The sequence below is a fragment of the Erinaceus europaeus genome, chromosome 2, assembly GCF_950295315.1.
Source record: "Erinaceus europaeus chromosome 2, mEriEur2.1, whole genome shotgun sequence".
NCBI classification, from domain to species: domain Eukaryota; kingdom Metazoa; phylum Chordata; class Mammalia; order Eulipotyphla; family Erinaceidae; genus Erinaceus; species Erinaceus europaeus.
Genome location: NC_080163.1, coordinates 26724623 through 26736912, shown reverse-complemented (window position 1 = coordinate 26736912; position 12290 = coordinate 26724623). Strand labels below are relative to the sequence as shown.

Genomic DNA, 12290 nt, shown 5'->3' with positions numbered 1-12290 from the left:
ATAATAGCTCTAAGTATATATATCCACCAAGGAGCACAAGGAAAGTAAGTATTATACTAAAATTTTATAAATATCCAGAAAAGGGAAATATTAAAAATACTTTTTCTTTACAATTACTGTCTACTTCACTGAAGGTGAAGTGTGGACTTGATCACAGGAAATGAAGAAAAATCTAACTGCAAGCTCACAGGGGGGTAGAAAATGCATTCAGTCGTGAAAAGAATACTTACTATTTTATGGTAAATAAAGGAAAAGAAAAAGTAAATTTCTGGATTTCAGGAGTTCTACACGCTAGTAGCAGCAGAGATAACTTTTCTTCCCAATAGCATTTTAGATATGACATCTCTCTGGATGGCATTTTCCACACTTTTTAATGCAAAGGTATTGAATTTATAATCCTCAAGAAGAAGCTTAAACAGTTTATTGCTTGATTCATCAATTAACAACTAGTAAAGATGAAAATTACAGTCTACATCCAATGTCCTCTATAAGCACGAGAGAGAGGGAGACAAGAGGAGAGAGAGAGAGAGGGAGGGAGGGAGGGAGGGGGGAGAGAGAGAGAGAGGGAGGACACACATACCATTGCAAAAACTAGAATCACATTGTTGGGCCAACTAATCAGAAAGTATATTAAAGATACTAGGATGAAAAAGTTAAGTACTTAATTGACTAAAGACCAACAGAGACAAATATCAATGAATGGGAAAAAAGTATAAAAATGTCCAGCTACTGATAGTATTTAAAAAAAAATGTCTTGCTATTAGAAAAGTTGAACACGTACTTAACAGAATGCAGTTGGTTTTCTAACCTGTTTTATAACTTAACCACTGTTGCATAGACTGGAGAAAATGAACAAAGGCAAAATCTTAAGTAACCCTGTTGGTCTTTCTAGACCATGTTAATTTTGCTTTTTGGTTAAATACAAAGAAAAAGAAATAGAATTATAAAGAATTCAGCCAACACGGTTTTCATTAGGATATGAATCATGCCATGAGTTCCAAAAAAAAGTGTTAGTTGTATAAATCTGGGAAATAACCACTCATGCAAAAATCAGAAAATACCTGTACCGAGCCACCATGTCTGTCTGCTGCAAGGTGAGCTCTCAAATGGTGGGGATTTGCCTGCTGGGAGTCCCAAGCTGCCCTGTGGTCTGCCGACTGCCATTTATTTAATGCATGTGGCATGCGTGGAAGAAAAAAAACCCAATATGTTAAACAGCTCATCCTCATAATATAGAAAGACAAATGTATAAGAGGAAATTTTAAGTGCCCTTTACTATTCGGAATCACAGATGCCGTTAGATTTGCACACTGAATGTAGAGAGATTTTTAAGTTAAATTACTACAATTATGTAGTGATCAAACAAGATAGAACCAGAGAATTCTTAAAGTAATGAGACTTTAGTAATACTCAACATCTAACTGTATTAATGTCACTTAAAAAAAAAAAAACTAGATAAGCATGGTATGCTCAAGAAAGCACTCCAAATAGGTCATAAGTGTATATATATATATTTAAAGCCATCCACTACATTTTCTTATAGGAGAGTTCTCCACTGGTTTCCCTAATAAGAAACTATTTTAAGTAAGATTTTGTTTTTTAAATAGTCCTTGAGTCATTGTATTCGGAGTCCTAGCAAGCTGTCTCAGTTTTGCTTAGTCTGCCTGTGAAGATAATATGAGAGCTTTGAAATATAGTAAGTCTACATAAAATATTATAAGGATATGACAAAACAATTCTTCTAAAGTAATAGTCCTGCATGTGTAAATTCCTTTACCTTGCTCAAATTAAGGGAGCCTGTTTTATGAAAAAGACTGGTAAGTCTGATGATTTTGAGATGTCTTGATGAGCTGACAGTGCCACAAAATAATATCCCAGTGGAACTAGGAGTAGTTGCTTAAGGAGAACCTCTTTCTGTGTCAGGAAAACATGAACTAACAGTAGTCAAAGGAAATGGGAGGAATCCGATACTAAATTTTCTATTTTATGTTTTTACATGCTTTATATATTTCATCCATTTTGGGATAGGCAATATCATACTCGTTTTACTGACAAAGATACTGAGATACTAAGGTTGCTGAGACCTTTTCTAAGGTCACAGAAGTAGCAATGAGTAACTACTGGAATGCAAACTCGGTCTAGGGACCCTCTAGACCACTTCGTACCTCCCCACTCCAACTACAGTTGTTCTGAGTCATCAATACTTTCTTTTTCAAAAAGTCAAGAATGCACTGGCATGGAGCAACCAATATATGGGGTATAGGTTGTCTGAGCATATCACTCAGAGCAAACCTTTTGAGAAAGGTATGCTAAATAAATTCAACTACAAAAGCAACAGATCAATGTCCCAGCACTAAGCTTCCTGAATTAAACTGAAAAATGGAAAACTATATATACTCTAGTATGAAATGTCATCAAAATAATTATCATATTTCTATAATGTCTTTTCATTATATCCTCCAAATTCATAACCAAAATTTAGTGGAATTACATACAGCTCAATTTAAAATGAAATAGGTAAAATAAAATCTAAGGAAGATGAAAGAATGAAAATGACAACAGAAGAGACAAATAAACTGAGGCAACAGGTAATGCTGGATGTTTAGGGAGCTTTTTATGAAATCTAGTAAAAGCTATATACAACCTCTCATCGAAATAAGTCTTTATAAGGACCCAACACGTTTCTGTAAAATCACAGGATCCTCCGAACTTCAGACATTGTCTATAAATCACAAATTCCTTATCTAAGGACATTGCAATGTATTTCAGTCATTTAATAAGTCAACTTTTTTTTTTCCTTTTCTGATTGTGAACTATAGATTTGGTTTACACAGCTTAAACTACTTCCTGCCTTACAGGTATTTATGAAATTCTTCTAGATATGCAACTTGTCATTCATTACAACAGTCTGCCAAGTATCAAACAATGTAAAAACTAGCCTAGACATAGGACCTGCATGCAAGAAGTCCTGGGTTCAATCCCTGGTATTACCAATTGCCACAACTGAGCAGTGCTCTGGTTCTTTTTTTTTTTTAACTATCTAACAGAATATTTGGGGGTGGAGGCTGTGGGAGAGGGAACCATAGCTACCTACATTCATTTAGTGCAATGTTACTACACAAAAAATATATGGTTCTTGCCATCAGTGAGAGTACAACCTAGGTATCAAGACAATTCTGAAGTATGCAGCAAGTTAGACTTGCAAATATTTAAATTATAATTTTACTCAACAGGAAAATAAAGAGTTTTGTCTGTTATGTTACCTAACAACACAAGTGGAATAGTCAAAGAACACGAATGACTGACTTTCTTTCAAGGACTTGAGAAACTGTTAAACTTTGATTAATAAAACAGAAACCCCCAGACAACTTCTGATTCATTAGTTCTTCTGTATAATAATCTACCAGAGTGCCCAGGTTATCAAACAGCAAAATTTTATATGACTCATTATCCCAATTTTTTCCAAAATAAAATTCTAAAATGAATCTTTTAAAATTGGCTATATTTTAAAAGCACAATGCTATCAAATATCCCCTAAAGGCACCATTTGTTCTGTTACACTTTCTACTAAGCTGTGTCCTTTCCTTGTTTGACTAACTTTAACTCTGATATGATAAAAGGTATAAAAGTAAAAAGAAAATAGAAGCTGCTATTTTTCCTCAAAAAGAGTAATATCCAAAAATCCTGAAGTGTTTAACTCACAGTAATAACAAAACAAAAAACTTATATAGAGATAACTTCAATAATTTATTTTTTACAAGAAAAGACAAAATACTGCTCGAAAATTTTCAACCACTGATTAGAAAAATGAGTTCTTTACTCTCAATAAATCCATTATGCCTTGTTTTGAATTTACAAGCAGAATGAACTGCTATAATTCCTCAAATCTATCTTCAACTTCTGCTTTATATACAGAGTTTACTGCCCCCAAATTTCCTTATTCTGATACCTGCCTTTAAAAATTCCATTCATTCTTCAGAATGAATCTCACAAGAATTTTCAGAAGATACCTACTCCAAAGAATCTTTATAAATCCCCACATATTTCAATGATCTTCCATGGGACTTTACTAACATATTATACACAAGAAATCATTCTGCTTTATAATAGTTATTTATGAATTCACTGTAATAATCATATCAGACATGAGACCTGAAGTTCATTGAAATCTTTAACATGCATTATTCCTATTTTACAGATGAAAGAATTGAGGCTATGTAATATTGATCAATTTGCCCAGCGTCAGATCCAGGCAAGTCTGATATTAGAGACTGAGTGAGCTCTCAGTTTCTCATTACAAAGTAGTTTTTATAAGCCATATGGTTTTCCACACTTTTGCATTTCTGTAACACATACAAGAGTAGCTTTTGACTGGAAGAGATGTGGCAAATAATTTACTGAATTAAGCCAGGCTCTAGCTAGAAAGATCAAGTACCGCAATAACTCATCCTAACATGGTTTTCAAATACTTTCATTCCAAGAAAATACCACATGCTGCTCAAAGTTTATACTGTTCCTTACTACTAGATGTTCATTAATTGTGTTCAGACTAAACGAATGAATAGTGAATGTCAGAAACAGGTTGATCAGGACCAGGTAGTGGTGCACCCAGTGGAGTGCACACCTTACCAAAGACAAGGACCCAGGTTTAAGCCCTGAGTTTCCATCTGCAGGAGGGCAGTTTCATGCATGATAAGGAGTGCTGTAGGTGTCTCTCTCTTTTCTCTCCCTATATATCTCCCCTCTCCCTCTTAATTTAACTCTCTCCTAGCAAATAAAAGGGAGGGAATAAGTGTATCTACTGAAACCTATATTTTCAATCCTTAAAATGTATGCTTTATCTGCTGAAGAAAAAAGTCATATACTTCAGTTCCTCAATATTTACATACACATGTACATATACACTCAGACATGTTACACACACAGCTGCCACACAAGCACCAACTTAGCTTATGAATCGTTAGAAATCAATACAGAAACAGATTAGGACATTTCATATCTGAAAGGGAGCAAACCTGATTTTTGGATTGCTGCATCTTATCTCTATGTTGATGCGCTTCTCTATTTGATGACAGAGCAGGATCTTGCTGAACGGCACCCACTGGAGTAGGCTACAATATGACAACACCTGGCATGAATATTTGCAAGTTCCAAAATCTTATTTAAGATCATTTGGATACTTAAAAGAATCAAAGCGAAAATGAAAAATGTTGCCAAACTATTAAGAAAAGGTATCATTCTCAAAATATGTTGTCAAAGCTAACAAGTTAAAGCACAGAGCATAACTAGTTTTGTATGTTTCCCAAGTATTTTAATACTTTACCAAACATTTATTTTATATAAATAAAAGACTTCCTAATATTGTCATTACTTTATCAAATGAGTGAAAGGAATGTGTGCTTGTGGAGGCCAGAAGATATTTTCTGCAATAGAGTATACGTTTTACCACACACAGACCTAGCCTCAAGTCTCTGGCCACATTATGGGGACATCTGCACAGAGGAAGCTTCACAAGAGGTGGACTTCTATGATGACCCTCCGTCTCTCACCCTCAATTTGAAAACAAATAAATAGGGCCAGCAAAACAGATCAGTCAAATGATGCCCAGCTTTGCCACGTGCATGACTCGGGTCTGAGTCCAGCTCAAAGAAGCTTTAGTGCTGTGGTTTCTTTTCTCTCTCATCCTCTTGTCTCTGTAAAAGTCAGCACAGAGTGAGTAGTGAAGCCCCAAAAATGACCAAAAAATAAAAACTAAAAATAGCATATAAATAAAGATGTTGCTGGGAGCAGATGAATCATGCAGACAACACTGAGTCTTGGTGATAACCGTGTATCAAAAAGAAAACGGCACTTGTTTATAGCCCTCATTTCCATAGGTACTATATAAATAGAATAAACTATTTTGAGAAAATTTAGGGGCTAAGTGGTAACTAACTTGCTAGAGTGCGCAGGGCAAAAGGACCCAGGCTCAGCCTGCTGGTTCCCAAATGAGGGGGGCTTGGGAGGAGGTGGGGGAGGGTTTCATGAGTTTCAGAACAGCATCTCTACTTTGTTCTGCCTCTCATTCCCTCTTTCTCACTTTCTATCACTCTCAATCACAAAAGAAAAAACAGGAGACAGGAGGAAAAGGGCCACTGAGAAGAGTGGTATTATGAAGGCACCAAGCCCCAGCAATAACTAGTGACAAAAAAAGAGAGGGATTTTTTTTTTTTAATCAACTAACAAAATTGCTCACCATCATTATTTTACTCAGAAGGTATTGTTGTTTAAAGTTCAAAAATTAGTATTTGATAAAATGTGTATTCACAATTTCCATGAGTACCATGCATTTTCTTATCACTTTGAATTTACAAAAATATTAAATGCTTAAGTAATTTAACTGTTGATAAATAGTTGAATCTGAGAATTTAGTAAAAATGTGCTAACAGTAAGTCAGAATTACAGAAGATTTAGTTCAAAAAAAAAAAGTGGTAGAGCATAGGCCTTATTATGCTGAGGCACTGGGCTAGGTCCCTGGCACACATAGGAACACCATGTAACCCAGGGAGAACTCCATGGGTGACAGAGTGAAGCTTTTGCTTTCCCCCTTCTCTACTCTTTCTTCCTCTCTCTGAAATAAAATGTAGAGTAAGAATCAAACTGGAGGTGTCTCAGGGGTGTCCACATGTATGTGTCCTTGGGTTCACTGCTGGCATTAGATCAAAAAAGAAACCAATAGTAACAAGACAAGGAGAATAGATGATTGGTTATTTAGCTCTCTTTTTAAGAAACAAAAAGGCTTTAAACACATTTTCATGGAGCGATTAAATGCCCATCACACAATTATAGTCAAGACATTTTTATGAAAGCTTAGCTTTTCCCAGAAATTTAAATCTGCTCCATTCTATCCCAAACAAGATTAAAAAAAACCAACTACTATATATTTAAATATATTTTAAAATTATCAATGATTTGAAAAGATAGCTAAAGTAAACATAAAATAAAATTAAGATATTCTCTTATTTAGTAAATCATTATTACACCAAATAACATTTTGTGTTAATAGGAATGGTGTAACTGAAATTAGGAACATTAAGTCAAGGATGAAAAGTTCAAAATAGTTCTTTGATCTAAAAAGCAAAAAGCACAAATGTGGAGTATTGGAAGACTCGAAGCATAATTTCTGAAGCCTGTTAACTGAAATATTTGTTTTTAAAGAAGGAAATGAAATCAACACATAATAAAAGTACGTTTTTAACTTTTTTCAATTGAAGGGTTTGTAGTATGAAAAAAAGGTAATAAATATCACAATCTTTTATGACAGAGCATAAAGCACTCACCAACTGTTTGCCAATCCAGTCATATTCATAATCAAACATATATCCTTTTCGATCAAACAAATCAGTAAAAAGCTTCCTTAGGTAATCATAATCTGGCTTCTCAAAAAAATCTAGCCTTCTTACATAACGAAGATACGTTGCCATTTCTTCTAGAAAGGAAATAAAAATTACTCTGATTATACTTGTATATGTACGCAATAATAAAGTTCTTTAAATGCCCAAAGCCATACTGCAAAAACATGAGAAGGTAACAAAGTTCTATTACAATTTAATAGGTCATGAATTTAATTACAATGAAATAAAAAGGGGGAAGGATATATGAAAAAAAAATAAAAAGTTCAACTTAAAAACATTTCGTTTTATTAGGAAAGACTATTATTTTATTTTACATTATTATTTTTTTGTTTTTTTTAATATTTATTTTATTTATTTATTCCCTTTTGTTGCCCTTGTTGTTTTATTGTTGTAGTTATTATTGTTGTTGTTGTTGTTGTTGGATAGGACAGAGAGAAATGGAGAGAGGGAGGGGAAGACTGAGAGGAAGAGAGAAAGATAGACACCTGCAGACCTGCTTCACCGCCTGTGAAGTGACTCCCCTGCAGGTGGGGAGCCGGGGCTCGAACCGGGATCTTTATGCCGGTCTCTGTGCTTTGCGCCACCTGCACTTAGCCCGCTGTACTACAGCCCGACTCCCACATTATTATTTTTAACAGAAATCTTGAGTATTAGAGGTTGGTTCAGCAATTTACAATTACATAATAACTGAATTGCAAACAGCATACTCACTTGTGAACCTTACACTTATTTAAGGCATTAACAGGAACTAATTTATATCAGTGTATCTACACTAGCTTACTGGGCTGTGTTCTGACTTGAGTGACATTCACGAGTTGGGCAGTATAGGATTTAAATTCCTAATCTTGACGCTGAGCAGTTTTCTAAACAAAAGATATGACTCAGTGGCAAAGCTCTGGACTTGTAGGCTAAATAACTGTCCAGGCAAAGTAAAACTAAGACAGGCATGAGAAACATAACCCAGGAGCAAGGCTTAATTATTTTATTAATTTCTTTCTTTCTTTTGCCTCCAGGGTTATCACTGGGGCTCAGTGCCAGCACTATGAATCCACTGATCCTGGAGGCCATTTTTCATATACACACAAACACACACGCTTGCCCAATAGATAAGAACAGAGTGAAATTGAGAAAGGAAAAGAAGATGAGGGGGCGGGGAAGAGAGAAAGATAAGATACCTGCAGACCTTCTTCACCACTTGTGAAGCAACCTTCCTTTAGGTGGGGGGCCAGGGGCTTGAACCAGGATCTTTGCACTGGTCCTTATGATTACTATGTGCTCTTGACCTGGTGTGATACCTACTGTCCAACCCCCAATTTTCTTAATTTCTGATGATATAATTTGGCAATAATTAAATCTTTGTCACGGTAACTTTAACGTATATCAAAACTGTTTTAAAGAAACTACTTTCCAGAAAGAATAGAAGTAAAAGTGATAAAAAACCAACATGCTCCTACCTGCTAGGGAAAGACAGGAACAGGCTGGGGGTATGGGTCAACCTGCCAATGCCAATATCCAGTGGAGAAGCAATTACAGAAGCCAGAAGTCCCACCTTCTGCACCCTGCCGCCTCCCCCCCCAAAAATAAACCCTGTAATCCAGGCTCCCAGAGGGGTAAAACCATGGGAGGGATATGACACAGAACCATAGTGGTGGCAACTGTAAGGAATTATAACTCTATTACCTTATAATCTTATCAATATTAAATCACTAAGGAAGGAAATCAACAATGTGAATGGTGAACAGTTAATAAAAACAGTTTTTTACCATCAAGGCACAGAAAACTGTGTGGTAAGAAATGGTAGGCTACGCCTAGCTGCTCTTCTGACCCAAGATCACTAATGACAGACAGCAAAAACAGGATTACACTCAGTCCAACGGGATTAAAGTCAATGTCTGGGGACCTCCTTCACGTGATAACTACCATAAAAGCACCTTTTAATTTTTCTTTGGAGATTAACAGTTTACAGTAAACAGTAAGTACAGTTATTGGTTCATGTGTAAAATTTCTGTTTTCTGCATAACATTCTAACCCTACAAAACTGCATAGCCCAACCCTCCCTCGCCACCCCACATCCTACCCCCCCCCATCATGCAACAGGACCTGGGCCCCTCCATCCCCCAGAGTGCAATACACCAAACTCAGTCCAAGTTCTGTTTTGTGTTTCTCCTTCTGTTCTTACTTATCAGTGACATTATCACATATTTATCCTTTTCTTTCTGGCTTATTTCATTTAACATAATTCCTGCAAGTTATATCCAAGATGGGTTGAAGAAGGCAGATTCATTATTCTAAATAGCTGGTAATATTTCATCGTGTATATACAACCATTGTGTATATACCACAACTTACTCAGCCACTCATCTATTGTTGGACACCTAGGTTGGTTCCAGGTTCTGACTATTACAAATTGTGCTGCTATGAACATAGGTATACAGAAATCTTTTTGGATGGGTGTGTGTGATTCCTTAGGATATATCCCCAGTAAAGAAATTTGAGGGTCACAGGGAAGGTATTTCTAGCTTCTGTGAGTTCTCAGAGGTTGTACCAATTTACATTCCCAGCAGTGCAGGAGGATTCCTTTGCCCCCACAATATTTGTTGTTACTATCCTTTCTGATGTCCAACTCACAGGGATGAAGTGGTATCTATCTCATTGTTACTTTATGTACATTTCTCTGACAATGAATTGGGGCATTTTTTTCATGTATCTGTTAGCTTTTGGGATCTCTTCTTTGTTGAATATTCTGTCCATATCCTCTCCCCACTTTTGGATGGGATCACTAGTTATTTTGATGATAAGTTTGGTGAACGCTTTGTGTATTTTGGTTATTAGCCTCTTGTCTAATGTATGGCATGCAAAGATCTCCTATTCTGTAAAGTCCCTTTGTTTGGGTGATGGTTTCTTTTGCTGTGCAGCTCTTCAATTTCATGTAGCTTTATTGGTTTATTTTGTTTTAGTCTTCCCTGCAACGGAATTTATATCATTAAAGATGCCTATAAAATTTAGATGGAAAGAGTGCTGTCCATATTTTCCTCTAAATAATTGATATATCTGGTCTAACATCCAAGTCTTTGATCCATTTAAAGTTTGCCTTTGTGTGTGGTGAAATATAGTGGTTCAGTTTCATTCTTCTACACGTTCCAATCCCATCTTCCCAACACCATTTCTTTTGCCACTAGAAGTCCAATGTGCTACCCACTGCGCTACAGAGGGACCTAACACCATTTCTTGAAGAGACTCACTTTCTCCACTTAATAGTTTAGGCCTCCTTGTCAAAAATTTGATGACCGCAGGTGCAGGGGCTTATTTAGGGGCTCACAGTGCTATTCCAATATCAGACAGCTTTCATTACTAGCGCCCTATAATACAATCTGTTGCTATTCCAATATCAGACAGCTTTCATTACTAGTGCCCTATAATACAATCTGTGATCTGGGAACGTGGATATGTCTCCAGTTGTTTTTTTTTTTTCCTCGAGATTGTTTTGTTAATTCTAGGCATTTAATGGATTCATATAAACATTTATTGCTTTTGTTCTATTCTCTTTTAAAAAAAATGGGTGCGGCCTTGATGGGGGTTGTAATAAACTGAAATGTGGCTCTAGGTAGAATATTCATTTTGATGATGCTAATTCTTTCAGTCCATGAACATGGAATATCATGATATCACTTCTTTGTATCTCTTTCTATTTCCTTGAATAGAAAACTCATAGTTTTCAGTATACAGTCTTTCACCTCTTTTGTTAGGTTTATTCCTATTTTATTGTTTTTGCTGCTATAGTGAATGGGACTGATTTCTGGATTTCTTCTTAAGTGTACATAAAGGAATACTACCAACTTTTATATGTTAATTTTGTAGCCTGATACCTTACTATATTGCCTGATAATTTTAGGAGCTTCGTGCTGTATTCTTTAGTTTTTCTATGTATACTATCATATCAACTGCAGATAGTGATAGTTGGATTTTTTTTCTCTCTCTCTTCTGATCTGTCTCCCTTGAATCCCTTTCTCTTGCCTGATTACTATGGCCAGAATTTCCAACACTATGTTGAATAGTAACTGTGATAGTGGATGATACATTTCCTAACAAACCATCTAGTTAATTACACTATCAACCCATTAAAAAATGTAGAAGCCTTAAGTTTAAAGTTTTTTTTTTTTTGATTACTGAGAGAGACAAAGACACTAAAACACTGCTCAGCTCTGGTTTATGATGGTGCTGGGGATTGAACCTGGGACCTAAAGTCTCAGGTATGAAAGTCTTTTGCATAACCATTATGCTATCTTCCAAGCCCTTAAAGTCTTTTTTTTTTTTTTTTTTTTTTGCCTCCAGGGTTATCGCTGGGGTTCGGTGCCAGCACTATGAATCCACTGCTCCCAGAGGCCATTTTCCCCATTTTGTTGCCCTTGTTCTTATTGTTATTGCTATTGTTGTTCTTATTGCTGGATAAGACAAGAGAAAAATTGAAAGAGGAGGGGAAGACAGAAAGGGAAAGAGAAAGACAGACACCTGCAGACCTGCGTCACTGCTTGTGAAGCGATTCCCCTGCAGGTGGGGAGCCGGGGGCTCGAACCTTGTGCAAGTCCTTATGATTAGTACTATGTACACTTAACCCAGTGCACTACCGCCTGGCTCCCCCAAAGCCTTTTTAGTAGCATACAACTGATCTGCCTATACAATACTATTTTTTCATTCTTTTTTCTGACTGAATTGAACTTCACTGTATTGTCTTCAAGTTAAATAACCTCGCTAGTTCATCTAATCAGCTGTTAAACCCTGGAGTGTATCTTTCAGTTCTATTACCGTGTTTTTTCAGCTTTGTGGCTTCTTTCAGTACTTTGTCTTCTTTCTCTCTGCTCAAGTTCTCACTGTGCTCATTCATTCTTGTGTTCACTG

At 36.1% G+C, this 12290-nt stretch overlaps 1 protein-coding gene across 10 annotated transcripts in view; it reads right to left on the bottom strand.

The window, feature by feature from the left end:
* Window positions 1-12290, bottom strand: part of CSNK1G3 (casein kinase 1 gamma 3) — a 113455-nt gene that overhangs the window by 20536 nt on the left and 80629 nt on the right. For 2 of the 10 annotated variants that reach the window (XM_060177496.1, XM_060177498.1), the window contains exons 9-11: window positions 7320-7465; window positions 5016-5111; window positions 1062-1157 (exon numbers count right to left, since the gene is read on the bottom strand). In XM_060177496.1, the coding sequence (XP_060033479.1) occupies window positions 1062-1157; window positions 5016-5111; window positions 7320-7465 (338 nt within the window). Of the gene's footprint in view, window positions 1-1061; window positions 1158-5015; window positions 5112-7319; window positions 7469-12290 lie in introns of all 10 variants that reach the window. The other 8 variants (XM_016190189.2, XM_060177497.1, XM_007527657.3 and 5 more) reach the window with 4 other exon arrangements.